At 41.0% G+C, this 17,573-nt stretch overlaps 1 protein-coding gene, 1 long non-coding RNA gene and 2 other non-coding genes across 6 annotated transcripts in view; 3 read left to right on the forward strand and 1 right to left on the reverse strand.

The window, feature by feature from the left end:
* The window catches only part of LOC114554034 (protein TANC1), a 36,879-nt gene extending 22,856 nt beyond the window's left edge, over positions 1–14,023 (reverse strand). The window contains exons 1-8 of one of the 3 annotated variants that reach the window (XM_028575604.1): positions 13,418–14,023; positions 12,761–12,814; positions 12,419–12,525; positions 10,675–10,881; positions 8,650–8,742; positions 6,986–7,116; positions 4,766–5,054; positions 3,807–4,088 (exon numbers count right to left, since the gene is read on the reverse strand). In XM_028575604.1, coding sequence (XP_028431405.1) covers positions 3,807–4,088; positions 4,766–5,054; positions 6,986–7,116; positions 8,650–8,742; positions 10,675–10,881; positions 12,419–12,494 — 1,078 coding nt within the window. In that variant the 5' untranslated portion in view covers positions 12,495–12,525; positions 12,761–12,814; positions 13,418–14,023. Of the gene's footprint in view, positions 1–3,806; positions 4,089–4,765; positions 5,055–6,985; positions 7,117–8,649; positions 8,743–10,674; positions 10,882–12,418; positions 12,526–12,760; positions 12,972–13,417 lie in introns of all 3 variants that reach the window. The other 2 variants (XM_028575587.1, XM_028575595.1) reach the window with 2 other exon arrangements.
* LOC114554078 (uncharacterized) lies at positions 13,661–16,617 on the forward strand. Its single transcript, XR_003692386.1, has 4 exons — positions 13,661–13,794; positions 14,932–15,097; positions 15,389–15,441; positions 16,506–16,617. It is a non-coding gene; the product is annotated as an uncharacterized LOC114554078 (long non-coding RNA).
* Positions 15,161–15,297, forward strand: LOC114561504 (small nucleolar RNA SNORA31). Its single transcript, XR_003693370.1, has one exon. It is a non-coding gene; the product is annotated as a small nucleolar RNA SNORA31 (small nucleolar RNA).
* LOC114561502 (small nucleolar RNA SNORA31) lies at positions 15,483–15,614 on the forward strand. The gene has a single exon (XR_003693369.1). It is a non-coding gene; the product is annotated as a small nucleolar RNA SNORA31 (small nucleolar RNA).
* Positions 16,618–17,573: the final 956 nt, after the last annotated feature.

Here is a 17,573-nt window from a genome sequence, read left to right on the forward strand (position 1 = left end):
CTGCTGCCACTAATTCCTCCAGAGTGGGATTAAAAAAAGGCCTGAGTCCCTTTGCACTCATCTGTAAAATACAGCATATAGTCCAGTCAATCGGGCAGTAGACAAGAAATTCCAGGCCCTGGACAGATGATGACCTCACCTCACAACACTATAATCATATACTGTACATGTTAAATGCAGTCATTGGTAATGTCAGAGCATCTGAGGGAGCTGCAACACATCTCTGATCTTACAGCTTTAAAACAGCAATTACGGTCACAGCCTGAAGATGCTGGCCAGCAACGTCCTTCAGCATCCTTCGTCATGACAAATCACTCCACACTCAGATGTGAGCCACACAACACGAAACGTGTTTATGCTTTCTTAACTGACATTCATGTTTACTACATAGTGTAATACTGGACTGTCACTACCTCTTTTTCATGTAGAACAGAGAGAATTACACACTGAACTTGCTTTTTCACAATACTGTGGTACATACAGTTCCCTCTCATCCGTTCAACACTTTTTTTTTCCTTTCTTTGTCCTTTCTGTTGCCTCCCTGCGTGTGTCCATCATCCTGCAGCAGCAGAGTGAGAGCGTAGTGTTAAGCTACTGAGGCCATATTATAATTTACAGGGCTTTTGGAACCTGCTCTGTGAAGTACCCAGAGGACAATGAGGGGCTACCTGCTGCAAGACAAATCAATTACAGCGTGAACCCCGCAATTATAATAAAAGAAAAAAGATCAAGGACGAGCAAATAATAAATCCTGGAACACTGAACACATTACATCCTTTTCAACAGGTAGACGAGGGTTTTTAGGACAGGGTACATGAAAGAAATGACCGTACTTGTCAAGCAAGAGCTAAAGTGGAGAACTGAGGATTGAAAGAAAATCCACAGTGAGGGGATGAAGAACAGTCTGCAGCAAAACAGTGTGAAGGAGGTGTGGAGTGGGATGAGAAAGCTCGCTAGCTAAAGACAGCCAGGCCAAATGGCTGAGTGGACCAATGATAGATTGAAAGATTTTGAACATGTTTTCAGCCAGTTTGACGCAGGGACACCAGGACAGCTCATCCCTCCACCCTTGACAGTCCAGCCTGATGGGTCCCTGTCCACCACAACCAGGTCTACGCTCACTGCCTGCTTTTATGTTCATTGCTGATGACAGTGTGGTTGATTACCCTCCAACCCCCGTTGATCATTTAACACTTTAAAGGTCAACTCTGCAGCCCTGGCCAAAGCCTACAGCATGCCTGATAGCACCAGCCCCTTATGATCAACCCAGCCAGCACTGATTCCACACAACCTTTTCAACCGTAAAGGAATAGTTTAACATTTTGGGAAATGCATTTATTCGCTTTCTGGCTGTAAGTTAGATGAAAACATCAATATCACTCTTATGTCTGTCTGTTTTCTTATTATTACGTTGTTATTATTAAGCTACTGCTACTGCTGGTAGGTGGATTCTGTTACCCTTGGACAGAGTCAGGCTAGCTGTACTCCTCTAACTTGAATTTGAAGATGGGTCTCCTGCATAGTCTTATTATCAAAAAAAAAAAAAAAAAAAAAGATTTCTCCAGTGCCCTTATAGGCCAGTGGCACTGACTTGTCACATAATGAAGACCTTTAAGAGGCTGCATCTTAGGCTTCTAGTGAAAGACTCTTGCTAATTTGAATACCAGAAAAAATACTGAAAGCATGGACACCACTTACATCATATTTGTAGTTGATGCATAGGCAGAGGCTGAAGCTCTGCCTTGTTCACAAATAAAAAAAAATGGGTGCTTTCAGCCGACAGCCATCATACTGTAGCCTACAATGCTCCTGCCAATATGGCCCCATTCTCAGCACATTAGGGGGCTGATGAAGCAGGTAACCGCTATTAACTCTGCAAACTGTCTTGGACTACCTTTCGTATTTCTGTGCTTGCAACAATCAGCATTTATCTCGGGAAACTTTGAGAACATGAGCTACTTTGATCCATTCTGATTATGAGGCTGTTAATGAGAACAGACAGTGAGGAACATAAGGTGATGGGGCATCCATCTAGTCTAGATTATAAATTATGCATTGACTAATTGGAAAATTAAACCTCATCATCTGCAATTCAATATATTTATATGGAATATGCCCAGTTTGTAATCAACACATTCTGTGTTCGTGTTCTGCTGCTGTTAATGTTGCTGTTTTGCATACACTATCTAATGTAAAACCTACAATTTCATTATACATAATACATCATAAATCTTCGAAGATAGTCTTAAAATTTAGAGTACTGGAGCATATGTTTATAAAACCTCCATTCATTATGTATATTCTTATCTGTAGCCTGTTTTTTTTTGCCTGACAATATTGCTGCTATAACAACTACATTTTCCATCCGGGAATAGTTAAAGAGAAATTTGAATACTAGTCTCCTAACGTATATGATAATTTACATGTACACCGTTACTCTATGATCTAATCTTTCATGAATAGGAGCAAGGCGTCATATTCGAGTGGCTACAATGCTATGTGGCTCGCTTCATCTTTATTCTGAATTTCATCAAGGGTGCCTAAATGAAAGCACCAGCTGACAGAAGAAACTGGCAGGCGTTACTGTGAATCCACTCCTTAGGGAATCTCTTCTTTTGCTCCCACCACAAATGAACTGACATCTAAGAAAGAAAAAGAGCCTTGTGCACTAGCAAAGATCGTGACTGGAGAGGGGGGGTTTTTATGACAACTGGAGGCCTCCCAGGACATTTAACTGGTACTGCTCACTGTGTGCATCCAGCCTCAGTGGTAAGTAGAGCACTGACACACGGTGCAAATGAAGTTAGGTTCTGCATCACAGACATCTTGCAAATTCTCTGTATCGGATGAATAGTTTTAAAATGTCAAGTCAAGCATCAATTCAATCAATCTGCCATTCAGTCAATATTTCTCATACCATTAATTAATCACCCGGGTCACAGCTGTCACATTCATCCTCTCATTAACCTACTTCAACTACAAAATAACTGAATCTTTAGCAACACACTCACTAGCTCACTAATCAACACATTATGTCAAAAAATTAGAAAAATCAAAGTGTAAAAACGGCATGCTGTGGTTTTACAAGAGGTTATGTGTCGGACTATTTCGTGGCTGGGAGCAGTGACGTCCTGGACTCTCCGCTGGTTGACTGGCAACCTCCAGGAAATATAACGCGTTAATTAGTGAGCTTTAGAGGTGCTGCTAGTCAGATTTTGTTCCCTTTGGACAGATCCAGCCAGGCTAGCTGTCTCCCCGTTTTCAGTCTTTATGATAAGCTAAGCTAACGGGCAACTGGCTCCAGCTCCATATTGAATGAACAGGTATGAGAGTGGTATTGATTTGAGAGGGAGTTCGATTTTTAAGTGGCATGTGGCACGTGCCAGTGCCGTGTACTTCCGGTACTTCCGTATGCCAATTGCGATTGTGTGTGAATTGACGCCGTAGAAGTAAGAGGAAGAATATGTGTCTGAGGGAAAAACACAGGACTTTCACCCCAGAGACCGGGGCTCGTTTCCTGCGAGTCACGTTTGCTTTCCCAGTTCTTCTTTTCGTAAACCCAACCGTTTCTTTTATGTTATTTTATATATTTTACATCTATTTTTACATTATTTTATATATTTTTGTGTTATTTTATATATTTTACGTCTATATTTTATGTAAAATCTAACGTTAAAAGTTATATTTTACGTCTTACGGTGAAGGACATGCCACTTCCGGTGGCACATACCACTTAAAAATCTAACTCCTACTGAGTTGTGATTTTCTCATCAAACTCTCAGCAAGAAAGTGAAAATTAAACGTACCTGCCACAGAATTTGGACGGGGCATCACAAGAGAGGAAGTGCTGTGTAGGTGGTGCTGTGGGAGGGGTCTTTTCGGTGCTGGTGGAGTCCTGGGCTCCATGATGTCAGTTCTAGGTAAGGCCTCATCTGGTTGGGTGGTCAGGTTGTCCCTTGTTGGCCCGGGATGGCGGTCCTCGTTTGCATGGCCCATTACACCAGCACCGCCCCCTGGGCCTTTATTCCTTGTCAGAACCTCACTAGAGGCGCCGCGCTCTTCATTCTCAGAGGAACTAGTGACGGTTGCTGAGCCGCAAGAAAAAATGGGTTAACGGAGGCAGCCAAAAAAATTATTCATACTTCTAAAGAACATATGGCATGCAATTGCTTACTTGCATTTTCTTATCAGTTAAAATTGACTAAAGACCCAAAACTAAGCATTGCCTTCCACTTCAACAAATCCTATTTACTCAATCAACAATAAAATACACCTGTTTTCTCAGCCGTACGCTCATCAATCAACAATACGTTTTACTGTACTTGATGTGCCCTTTGCACTTTTGTATTTAACTATAAATACAAACTCTATTTAGGGAGAACAATGTCCTATTTTAGGAGAATCAGACCCATAAGCAACAAAGACAGCAGTGTCCCAGTTTTGACAGGAGGGAGCTAAAGCCTTGAGGCTGAAGTGGCACAGGCGACATAGAGAAACTAGTTGTGGGGTAGAGGTACACATTAGACATGGACCTTAAACTAAGGGACACTATCATCGTGTAGGAAGGTGTGACACTTTTGGGATTTCTCATAGGTAAGTGGCTCCACATTGAGTTAATATAACTTTTTTTTTTACTTCTAGCAATGCATGGCTGGACTTTTGTATTGGACATGCTTCACCTAGTGTAAAAACAATCTAAACTCACACAATGTGGATTTGAAAACATGGCCAGAATTTTCAAAAGATACACAGCAGCAACTCTCACCTATGATTCCACTGTCCTTGCTCCCCAGGGTGGAGGTGGGGCTTTGAGAAGGAGGCCCAGGGCTGCTCCTGGTGATGGGTCCAGGAGCAGAACTGGGTACAGAGTTGGAGAGGGTTCCACTGGGGCTGGTGCTGGAGCTGCAGTGGGGTGAAGGTAAGGATAAAGGCTGGGGAAAAGGCTGGCCTCCAGCACTAGTGCTCAGGGTGGAAGAGGGGCTCTCTGAACAGGGGGAGGCAGTGCTGCAGGTAAGAGTGGAGCTGGGACTCCCCCCCTGGGCAGAGGTATCACACTGAAAAAAAGGAGAGCAGAAAGATATTGATACATGATCAAGGAGGTTAAAGTGGCATAAAGTTAAGATGTATCGAGAATCACAGGGAGAGACTCAACCTGATCAACTCAACTGTGCAAGGAGAATGAAAAGAAACATACCTAGGTGATATTCTTCTATTATAAAGTAAATCAACAGTTTTAGTTGCTACCCTTTTTAACAGTACTCCACTCTGCATGACAGTGTTTGCCTTCATGCACGCTGTTTTGTGTGACTGAATATGTTTGTGTGTGCACTGCACGCAGATGGGAAATGAAAGGATAATTCCAGTTATTTTCATCCTGGCTGTCATTTTCACAGTTTTTCATAAGGACGGCTGGCTGTGTTCAACTAAATCACTCCCTGTAGACTTAAAATGTACTGTAAGAGTCACTGTGCACACATTCTGCTATTCCACATGGGACTGATTTTACAAAGACGAAATGAAATGTTAACATTTTTCACAGGTGACAGGATATATTTTAAGTATGAAGCATCCTACAGCATCAGAATGAGGGTACTACAGGAGTTTAAATTACTCATCTTATACCACAATATATGCAAGTTTGTGTGTGTGTGTGTGTGTGTGTGTGTTTTGGATAGCACGTAAAGTTTTACCATGGTGCCCCATGTTCAAAAGAATTTAAACGGATGCCCCTATGGTAAACAACACATGATAAAGTGCCCTCTAGGGTGGCTTTAAATGGAGAAAACATGATAAAGTGCTCTCTAGGCTGCCCTTCCAGTAGAGAAAATGTGATGCATTGCCCTCAAGGGTAGCCTTAAAATCAAGAAAATACATGACTTCCCTACATGGTAGAAAACTTGCTGTGCGTTGTTGCCCACCACATGCAGCTGGCACCCTTTTTATTTTCGCCCCTGCCCCTACGACGGCTTGAATCCGCCACTGAGCTCTACAGTAAAGCAATGGGGTTTTGAACACAATAAGTCATCACAGTGGGAAAAAAAACTACAAGGTTGAAAAAAAGCTGAGATTATTCAAGCAATTATCATCATGGCTACATCTCAGCTGTATCACATCTACTGATAAACAGCCTCTAAGTCCGCATTTTATAAAAGCAAAGAGAATAAATATATAGCGTACACATAATAACATCTACACAATACATTGCAACCTACCCTGCAATAAGTTTAAAGTTAAATTGTGTGATGTTTTTCCATTACATTATTCTTAGAGGAGGAAAACAGCTTTTTCACATACATGTTACAGATATTTTAATATATAGTATTTAGTATTTTAGACTTATGTTTTCTAAGAAAAAATGTAGTTAGTTCATATTCCTTATCCTTATCGTTTGGTCACATGCATTTCAGGTCTCCTTATTACTGATGCAACATTTCGGCAACAAAAACTGTTGGGAGACAAGGCAGTAGAGTGGAAACAGCTCACTGTTATTCCCTTTATACCAGAGCCTCATCTATCTTAGCCAGGACAACCCACATTCCTCATATGAGCATCACTATCACTGTGAAACTGACTGAATCTGGAGCTCAGGTGGTGGAATGAGGCTGAGAAAATGGGCCAAGGCTGAGCAAAGCAAAGGCATAGAGATGGAGAGGCATAAGCACATAGTAACGCACATACAGAGGGGTTAAGTGAAAGGGCACTGAGTATAGAAATGGAGCCCTGTGGAAGCATAGCAACACAAATAATAATGTTCCAAAATGTATATTGATACATTTTTCCAACGGGGAATTTGAGTGGTCAAATCACACACAGTATTTAACATTCCTTGCACTCAACTAAATGTTAAAACTATCAACTAATCTTTAGTAAGTAATATTTAAATGTTTAAAGAAGAAACTAAGCTCTTGACGGCAATGTAATGGCAAAAAAAATCATAAACTATTGCCTATTTATACGGGACCAGTGAATCAATATGCTGCCCTACCTTCTTTTCCCTCCTGTCCTCCATAGGAGAGCTAGCAGTGCCGGGCGTTGCTTCTCCCAATAAGAAGCATAGTCTGGTCATCAGTTCCTGGGTAGAAAGGGAGGAGCCCGACTGGGGCTCCACGTGGAGGTCTGGAAAACGTACACATTCAGGACACACAGATTAACAAGCAAATGGAAACATGGCAGACCACATCATCTAACTGATGCTCTCGTTTCAGCTCAGCTCACTCCAAAGATTCCCACCCAGCAGCATCGCTACTGAACTGCGAGAAATGTATGCATCCACAGGTCAGCACAGCCCCAGCTGCCCTGATTAGGAATGCACAGACAGTGGCTTTCCAGTCCCCCTGGTTGAGGCAGCAGCAAGAGGTTGTGTGAGGTTGTGAGTTTTCCTGTGCGCACGCCTGCCAGGTGCTCTCGGTTAGGAGACGGGTTGTGAATTTCAATGAGCTTGGTGTCGACTCCGGAGCAGAATGAAGGAGTGCCTTGGCTCTGCCTTCTCTGTTGCTCTAGGAGAGATTGGCTGACACAGGCCATGTGCTGCATTCATTTATCACTGTTTAAGGCTCCCTGATGCTTTGACCTACAACCCAAACTCCTCTCAGGGTTCACGCTCACCTCTGCAGAATAAGGCTTTAACAGTTGTCACATCTTGGTGCTTTAACCAGCTGAGCAATACAGTCCTCCGTTCTCACACCTCACATATGTAGCGTTATCAGCTGAGTAACGCTCATATTGAGTAGGCATGTAAACAGAATGACAGGACATCATGGATTACAGGAACAGCTCACTCCTCCTCACAAACATCTTCGCATTTAGACATCACATTCATTTTGCACTCCCTCCACTGACTCTTTCTCGTTGCTGGCTCACTCTCTTCTTTTGAGAGGTACAGCATCACACATCACAACGCTTTCATGTTCAACCCAAGTGTGTTCAAACAGGAGCCTATAGCCTTGATAGGATCAAGGTCAATTTTGAGAGGCAAGCTTTGTAATTATTGCTTCATAAAGTGCCCCAGTTTGTCAATACTCTTTTCACTTCACAACTTCTAAAGCTGCTGAAGACTTGGGTAGGAAGGGTGGATGTGTATTTCAGAGAGGGGGAGGAGAGAAAACTTTGCATTTAGTCAGCAGAGCACTGAGATCCAATCTGGAGTAACATGAGGACAGACCGAATGTCCAGTACTATTCATCAAACCACCCAGCAGTTGCCATTGGAAACGGGAAGCTGAGAGGTGCCTGGCAACCGGGATGGAAGATGCCTCATAAAATCTGTTAAGCCTAAGGGTAGCCCTCCGGTCTAAAACATAAAGAAAGCTGGCTAAGATGTGGGTGTTTACCCCATTTTTGCTTTAATCAAACCATAAGTGTATAAGCAGCATGCAGGGAAGTTGGGGCAAAGGCTCGGGAGGAACTGTGATAAAACAAATCCACTCTCAATGATACACTGAGGATTACACAGACATCGCTAGCCCTACTGAAAGGAAAAACTTAATGCAAAGCCTTTTACATGTAATTAAAACACACAAACACATACTCACTTTCTCTTTTATCTCATCATTCACTCACCTCTACCCCATTAATTCTCATTCAGCTTCCCTGATCAATACCTGGAAAACCCGACATGATGCTTAACACACCCACACGCTCCTGTTCTCACCTCTGTGGTCTGTCTTGCCACGGCACGAGGCAAAGACAAGAGGTTCTCTCGCGTTGGAAGAGCCATCCACAAACTCCAGCTTCCTTACCCGTCCTTCGGCCACAGCAAAGAGGGAGAAGGGAGAGGGAGGGAGAGCAGGCAGGGTGGGAGAAAGGGGAGAGGGAGGGATTGAGGGTGGAGATAAGGAGGGATATGAAAGAAAGTGAGAGAGAGAGAGAGAGAGAGAGAGAGAGAGAGAGAGAGAGAGAGGAGAGAGAGAGAGAGAGAGATTAAGCCTACCCAAATGAGATCTGTGGTGCAGAATTTGAATTGTGTCCCAGGAGTATAAAGCAGTATGTACAGAGTACGAGCCATGCATGCAAACAGTACAATATTCACTGTACCGTGGGCGTTTATCTATAATATATTAACACTGCTAGTGTGTTTGTGTTTGTGTGTGTGTGTGTGTGTGTGTGTGTGTGTGTGTGTGTGTGTGTGTGTGTGTGTGTGTGAGATGGCAGGGACAGCGGTGCACTCATATTGACGTGTGTGGGTGTGTCTCAATTTATGCAACATTTGAGGGTTCTTGGAAGCGCAGAGTCTCTAGGACCGGAGATCATTCAGAAGGATGAGATGTTTGCGAACACTGATATGTGGGCTACTGAATCTTTTTATACTCAAGGTTATTCAGTGTTTGAATCACGCATGTGGATAGACTCGGAAACACTGTTTGACATACATTTTAATATTTGATTGTGCTTGACCACCAAACACACAAAGGCCATGACAGTGTATGTTTGTATTTGCTGTAATTTTCCTTGTCATGTTCGTTCAGTTTCCTGGGGGGGGAAACAAGGCGGTGCTGCGTGCAATAAAATGTAACAGCACCTTTTTCTGAATGGCTGCACTTGCTGCAGGACACTGCCACCTTGTGCTTCTTTTAAAGTGAGGCACCCCAGGTAAACATGTTTGTTATTTTTGTTTTAAAAAATGTCACAGAACTTATTTTAGAGATTTAAAAAAAATAACACAATAACAATATACTATATTTTATTATTAGTTACAAAACTTGTTTAAACAGTGGATAATGTCTTTGTGAGTTTTACTGTTCTGACTTGATGAATAATGAAATAATAATGTGCCCATGGATGTATCAAACATGTGTTATTTTGATTAAATAATGAAATATGTATGTGGCAGTATGTACATAGTAGAAAATACTATATTTGATAAATTTTTATAATGTACAAGATGCTATAAAATGAAATCAGAAAAGTCCTCCACTCAAAATGTTTTGTTGCTCAGTGTTATTTCACTTTAATGGTATATGTGCAGAGCTGAATTTTATTTGACAGTTGGCTGCAGAGATCAACGTGAAACATGGAAAGAAAGAATGCGAAAATGGTTTCCTGCAGGATTCAAACCTGCATACGTTTCAGACCGTTGGCCAACTCACGCTGGTAGTGTAGCTAAAAGTATCATGGTACACTTGCTTTGCTACATCTACCTACAGTACATGTGATGCACATGACAGTATGTTGTTTTGAGAAATCTGCCACTCAAGTTTCTTTTAGAAATTCAGATGGTATAAACATGTAAAAAAAAAAATTATAATTTAAAAAAAGTATATCTATACAAACAAAAAGAAAAACCAATTTGGACCTTTAGTTAAGATTTTATTTATTTTGTCAAGAGTTGTCTTTGATTTGATTGTGATATTTGATCGTGATATCCAAAGTAATACAATATCTTAAAATTGAATTACCTAATTGGAGTCCCTTGCCTTAAGTTATCTTATTCAATCATTTACTCTGACAATCTGTCACATGTTTTGGGGCCCTAGGGGCACAGTCTGTATGCTCTTGCATTTGCTGTCACATGTATAGAACAGCTGAATGCACAGAAGCTCTCAGCTAATCAAGGCAAACCCATGAAACAACATTCTGCTATATTTTGCAGCTTTTCCCTGATCCACGTTTTTTTTCCATTCTCAGTTGTTCATATTGAGTGTTTTTTAATCCTTGTTACTATTTCAATTTAACCCACCTGTGAACTTGATGCACGACTGGGAGGGAACTATGTCGGCCTGGCGAGGGAGAAGAGGGGAGGACGGTAAAGAAATGGACGCAACCTTGGTCAGTCTCTTCCTCGGTTTTACCGGGCTTTCAGTGTAGCCACTGTCATGGTCCCGGAAGTGTTTGGCACGCCCGGCGCTTCCCCTCTGCAAGGTGCTGTGAGTGTACACCTCACCACCTACATGAGATAGATGGGAGTGTGTAGAGAAAAGATAGAGAAGTGCAGGTGTTACGGTTAAAGAAGCCTCATTTAGAAAGCTTAGTTAACACAATTTAGCACAGTTAAAAAGACAGAGTTGATTCAACAGAACTGTGCAGCAGATATATCGTAGCGAGAGAGAAAGAGAGAGAGAGAGAGAGAGAGAGAGAGAGAGAGAGAGAGAGAGAGAGAGAGAGAGCAGTTTAAAATATGTCTCACATATGGCTACGGCAGAGGGAATATACAGTATCTTGTCTTGGAGGCATATTGCTGAATGAGGTAATGGAAAGTTGGCAATGCCATGACATCTATTTAAAGGAATGTGATCACCCTCAATAAAAAGGCTACACTTACTGTATATTTCAATTCAATACTCTAATCATTTTTATGTCCACTCTTACTGCAGCTGTTGAGCCTCTTCCTGCGTCTTCAAATAAACATTACGCGTAGGAACTCACAAAGCCAGGTGATTACAGAGGCCTTAGTGCTACTTATAGTGGTTATATCAGATTGCAGTACTTTTCCCTGTGGAATAATTCAGTCATTCACTTTCTCTTTCCTTAAATGAGTCTGTTTTTGCTGCTATTACCATGAACAAAACAGACTCAGAGGTCCACCATCTACTATTAAAAAACCCCATGATATGCTGCCGCGTTAAAAAGGGGTAGAAGGATCATAGCCTTGAAACCTTTCACGATACGCTTTTGAGAAGAAGCGATATCTCTCTGCAAATGATCAGAGCCATCCCAACGTACTGTAAACATACTATATCATTTTTAATGAGACTGACACAGTTCTCTATCTTACTCTCTGTTCTTGCAACCCAGAGCAGCGCATTATCAAATATTAATGGGCAACATGGTTGCTTTAATACTGAGCTCTACTTATGTTCATCTATCTCAACTGCGCAGTCTAAAATCTCCTCTGCAGATGAGCAAGTTGACAAGTTCTCCCTGTAAAAAAAACATATTAACTTCTGTTTTAGAGTTAAATGTTCCAGGTGTTCAGCACACCTTTCCGTTCACATTTCACTGACATTACTACAAAACGTTCCGTTTGTTTACAGCAAATACAACACTTTAACAAGTACGCAGATTTGACTCATGCAGTTGTAGCCCACTCAGAAATTCTTGTGAGATCCAGTATGTTTTTAGTAGGTCAGGGTGTTTGCCTAACCCACTCTAACTTCTCCTGACACACTTTAAATGCAAGCAGCGGGACACTGTGTGAAGGACAGAACACACTGATGAATTAGGCTAATTGAAATGGCTCTACTTAAATCACCCAAGAGAAGAGAACCTGAATATTGCCATCAAATAATGCAAGACCTAGTGTGTACAACATTAGATCTCCTCCAACACATAGTTGTGCTAAAGTGGGGGGAGGGCATACTCCATATGATAAAGACTGTGATAACATAATATTAAGATTCAAGCCCAAAGGTGCAATGTTGGCTTATTATTGCTGACATGCCACAGTTTTATGACACAGGTAGTTTTAGTGGTTTTGCTCTTACCTGGATGTCCCTTATTCTTTTTTTCTCCTCCTTTTCCTCCTCCGTCTTTCTTGTTTCCAAACACTGCTCTGAACATAGCTGGGCTGTTGCTTCGCAGCCTATACTGCCTGCACATTAAGCAAAGTGTTCATTTGAATTAGAAACACATTATTTCAGGCAACATTAGCCTCACTGTTGGTTCTTAATTCAGCTGTTGAAGAAGAAGTAATTAATTGGTGGTTTTGGAGACCATGAAAACTATTATTTAGTTAACTAATTTACATGCATCATTAGTAACCTATACACAAAAGGGTGATTACACATTAAAAAAAAATGTAATCCTAAAATAAAGCCTCAATTTACCTGCTCTTAAGTCTTCTTTGATGCCTGCATGTCTTCACATAAATCCACAGGAAGCTGGTGAAAGACCATTTAAACGCGGAGTCCAATTAAGGATTGCTGCACCTCCTCAGTCAACTAACAGTATGTTGTAAGAAGAGTCGGGCGCGCGCGTCGTGCACATGCTGTTGTTGCGCGATGTTCCACATCTGATGTAGGCCCATCCCTTTCTATCCTTAGACATAATGATTTAATATCTTGATTTAGTCTTGTTTTTGTTCTTTGATCTTACGGTGGTATTTCCAATTTGATCTTCAGAACTTATCACTATTCTGTTGCTGCTACAACACCACAAATAATTATAATAATAATAACAATAATAATAATAATAATAATAATAATAATAATAATAATAATAATAACATACTCAAGTAGTTAAACAATGGTGACTCCACTACTTTCCGTAACATTGGCTGAATTTAACTGTGGCATAGGCCTTTTTAATAGCCTATTCTTGCATCAAACTGACATTTTAAAAATAGGCTAGACAGAGGCTATACACATTATTTGTCTTTGGGAAATCCCCATTCATTTTTCATCTCAAAAACCTTTTCCCTCTGAAACACTGTTTTAAGTGTCATTTTCTGAAAACAGCATTGATAGAACAAATAAACTACATACCGTAACGTTATTTCCACCGAAGCCTTATATAAAAAATCCAACAAATTAACATTGTTTTACATGAGCAATGGGTCAGAAACTAATCTGGGAGTAAAGTAATCCTACGCACTTTGTAAATTAGAGTAAAATCGAGCAATTTCCAACTGTGAACACCAGGAGGCGACAATGTAAATGAATGTTTCCTCCTCGTCCTCAAGGGGCGACAATGAGCCACAACGGAACCTATTTAAACTGGAAGCTACAGTGTACTCGGTCCTTTTGCATGATGCATCGACTGTGCTGTGCTTTCACCAGAAGTCAACAGGAGAGTCCAGTCATCTCGCAAAACAACCTTCCCAGCAGTTCGATCTTCTGTTACGTTATCGACATGGTCTGTTGTAAGTATATTAGCTACACCTCGCATTTAAGTGAAACCAGTAACGTTAACTGTAAACTGAGCGGTTAGATTTAAGTTGTGAAATCTGTGGACACGTGTCAATTAGCTTAGCTGGAGCCATTTTGTTTCCCCGTGTAACGTTAAATCCGTCTAAATACGTTATAACCTAACGAAACTGTTAAGTTAACGAAAAAGTAAATCTTACAGGACGCTAAACGAATGACCAGTACTTCAGGATTATGAAGGTAGTTTTTTTTTTTTTTTTTGGGGAGTGAGCGGAACACTTTCTAACAAGAATACCGGAAATACTTCAAATCTACCATGCCCTCAAGCTAGTTAGCATTAATGCTAACTCCCCTCCCCCGTAGCTACCCCTAACGTTAAATATCAATTACATTACCAATCAGTGATTCTTTCGAGGGGTTGACTGAGAAATGTAGTTTTGTTAGTTAGTATCTTACATTAAATTGTTTGGCTATTTTCTATTGGCCGAGTTGGTTACCGTTATACGTTATTAATTTTAGGGTTTGATACCCACAGGTGTTAATCTGGCTGATTAAACCTCTTCCCTGGACTGTATAGACGTGTATAGACTGATAGACCTCTTCCTGAGTCTCCTGTTTGCTTTGTTGCACCTAATGGGGTTAAAACCAATAACTAATTTTATCATTCTTATTGGTAGGTGACCTAATAAATTCCCTTACAGCTCTGGCCCACCTACCTGAGTAGAGTAGAAAAACAGTGTGGGGTGTTCAGAGGCTTTAACTTAAAGTTAGCCTTGCAACGTTGACGCTAATGTTAAATCTTAATTTAACTCCGCATAAGCTACGCAAATGTCAGGTAAAGACCTAATTAACGTTTTCTTAGTAACGTTACGCTACTGGATCTACCTTTTTTGTCTCAAGAATTTAGAACTTTTGTACCAACCCGAGGCTCCAAACATAATGTTACAGCATTACATCGGTTTGTCATACATAATTCTCTATATTTTCCCCCTGGGTAATCCTGTCTTTGTTAGAAATGCAGATGTGGCTGTAGAAGCCTAACATTTAAAATGCACAGTGACTTATTGAATTTAACAAAGATGCTGCTTTAAATAACAAATAACTCTGCAATTTTTTTTTTCATCTTCTGGCAGATCATATGCCAATTGGTGGACACCTGTATGAGCCAGATGGAGGATGATGGCTGTGTTTGCGCTTCAGGCAGAATGTCTCAGTAATGAGTGTGAATCTGCCATGGCAGTATAATTACTTGAGAAAATGGGTCTGCGAGAAACTCCAACATGAGGACAGCTACCATCTGTAAGTCGTGTGTAAAGATGTTTACTTTGTTGTACTGATCAAGCCTTTTAGCCTGGTCACAAGCTGCATCTTTGACAGCCTGGGCTCTCTGGTTGTGAGATATCCTGGGTTTTAATATTTCAGATGCAATATTAAATGTCCCTGCGCTTTCTGCTCGCTTCTTTTCCGTGGCGTCTCAGATTGAATCGGGGAGGATAACTCAATTTTTTGTATTTTATTTTTACTATTGTAGTGCCCATTAACCTCATTAATTTTTTTTTCCCCCTTTTCTTTCTTTGTCCGGTCTTGCAGTAGCTGTAACGGACACTGTTGAGCAGTCTTGGGCCGAAATTGTTACTTTGCAGGTGAGCACTGGTAATTTTGTCTTTTTAAATTAGACTGAAATTTGCATCGACTGATAGACCTGAAGCAGGCTTCTTTGGCTCTGGGTTTGCATAGAGATGCTAAACTGAATCTTCCTCAATCTTCCTGACTGCTACATTCTATAGCAGCACAGATTGAATTGAGGAATACATATGAGCTTGATGGACATGGTCTAATGTCAGATTCACAAGTGAATAGGCTTGTTAGAGATGAGCTGTGCCTCGCCTGTAAAGTGGACAGAGTCAAGTCAGACAGTTTCCAGCAGCCTTCAGTGTGAACAGGAAGTTAAACTCAAGTCCTGTTAGGTCCTATTTATTAAAATGTTATATAGCTTGTATAGTCTCCAGTTTATGACCAAGTAGCCTGTTAAAATGCTCTACGTGCGTTGCTGTTAATAAACAGACTGTAGATGATCTGTAATCTGAACCGATTTTAATCTCTGACTTCTAAACGTCACCATCAGCTACACGTGTTCTGTACAGAATAAGCCTTTAAATCTGATGACTGGGAATTAAAATCCCTCCAAATCAAAAACAAATTTATATAAAATTATTCTAAACCAGTCAGCTGAGAGCCAGGTGTTTCCCATCTGAAGAGCAACTGCAGGGCCTCTAAAAGACTGCGGCTGCCTTGATCTCGTGAGGTTATCGTTACCTACGTGTGCATGACGTTAAGTCAGACACAAACCTAAACATGCATTGGGTGGCGATCTATTCTGCACAGGCCTGGCTCATCTCAAACGAGCCTAATGATGTTTAGTGTTTCTCATTACTTCATTTCACCAACAAACTCTTGGCACTGCTTTTGTGTTTAAAGATAGACATTTATAGAAACGGCACATCAAACTAATGTTTCGGTCCCTTGAAATGTCAGGTCAAAACTTTGTCTGTGGGTGTTTACTATTGTCAAAATGATTCAATGTTTAATATTTAGCAGGCAGCTTATAAAAGAATTTTTAACAATTTATTTGCTGTCCTAAAGGTGACTTTCTTTGACATTCATGTGCAGTGTTACAACTTAAAGGTTTTCTTTTTCCTTCCGGTAGAAACAAGACACTGCAAACACCTGATGGCAGATGTGGAACTTTTTTTCTTCTCCCAGATGACAAACGTGCACTTTGTCATTTCAACATGGCATCATGACTTTGCGTAAACATGCACACCACTTTCCTAAAGCCAAATGGCGTGTTATCTGTACGCACTTTGAGCTATCCACGTGTATGTACGTGTTATCGCGAGACTGTCACACGCGTGTAAAAGGAAAGAACATTGGGAAAGGCTTTAGTAACAAAACGACTGACCAACCTCACACGCTTAGGGAAAAACAAACTGTTGGGTTTAGGAAAGCAACATTGGGGAAAGCTTAAAAAAAAAAACGGCACACACAGGACGCAATCCCAGCTCTCCTGGGGGAAGTCCCGTTTTACCCATCCACCACCCTCAGGACTTATGTCTTTTCTTACTACGGCGAAAATTCACACGTAATGTAGGTCAATGGCGTCCGAACGGATGATAAACGCGCTAAAAAGCGATTATGAATCCTAACCCGCATACAAATTGGCGTCAGACATACGCCACTTGTTGAGATCAGTCTGGTAATTTAGTTTGCTATGTGATCACTAGGGCTGTACTTGATTTGAAGAAATTCTTAGTCTACTAACACTCATTCAGTTGTATTGACTAATCGATTAGTTGATTGACAGATCTGTAAATTGTGTTTCTCGGCAAAGAGTCACCACTTTAATTCTTTTTACCAGAGATGTGCTCTTAAGTTTCTTGGAAATAGTCATTTAGCATGGAAAAAAGCATAAAACATGACTAATTTACCAAAGACAAACAACCAATTAGCCAACTAAGAGGGCGCAGCCCTAGTGATCACTGGCAGTTTAATCTGCCAACAGTATTTGTCTTGCGCATAAAGGGCGGCACGGGGGATCAGTGGTTGGTGCAGTCTGCTCACAAAGTGTCCACTGGGGGGACACATTTTGTATGAAAGTGCTTTGAAATGACAAAAGGCTGTTTTTCCCTTTCTCCATTCACACTGCATGTAAAATGTTTCAAATAAAAACTCTACCTTACCAAAGCATTTGTGAATGTGTAGAAGTTTTCAGCTC

The sequence above is a fragment of the Perca flavescens genome, chromosome 1 (genome assembly GCF_004354835.1).
Source record: "Perca flavescens isolate YP-PL-M2 chromosome 1, PFLA_1.0, whole genome shotgun sequence".
Classification (NCBI taxonomy): Eukaryota; Metazoa; Chordata; class Actinopteri; order Perciformes; family Percidae; genus Perca; species Perca flavescens.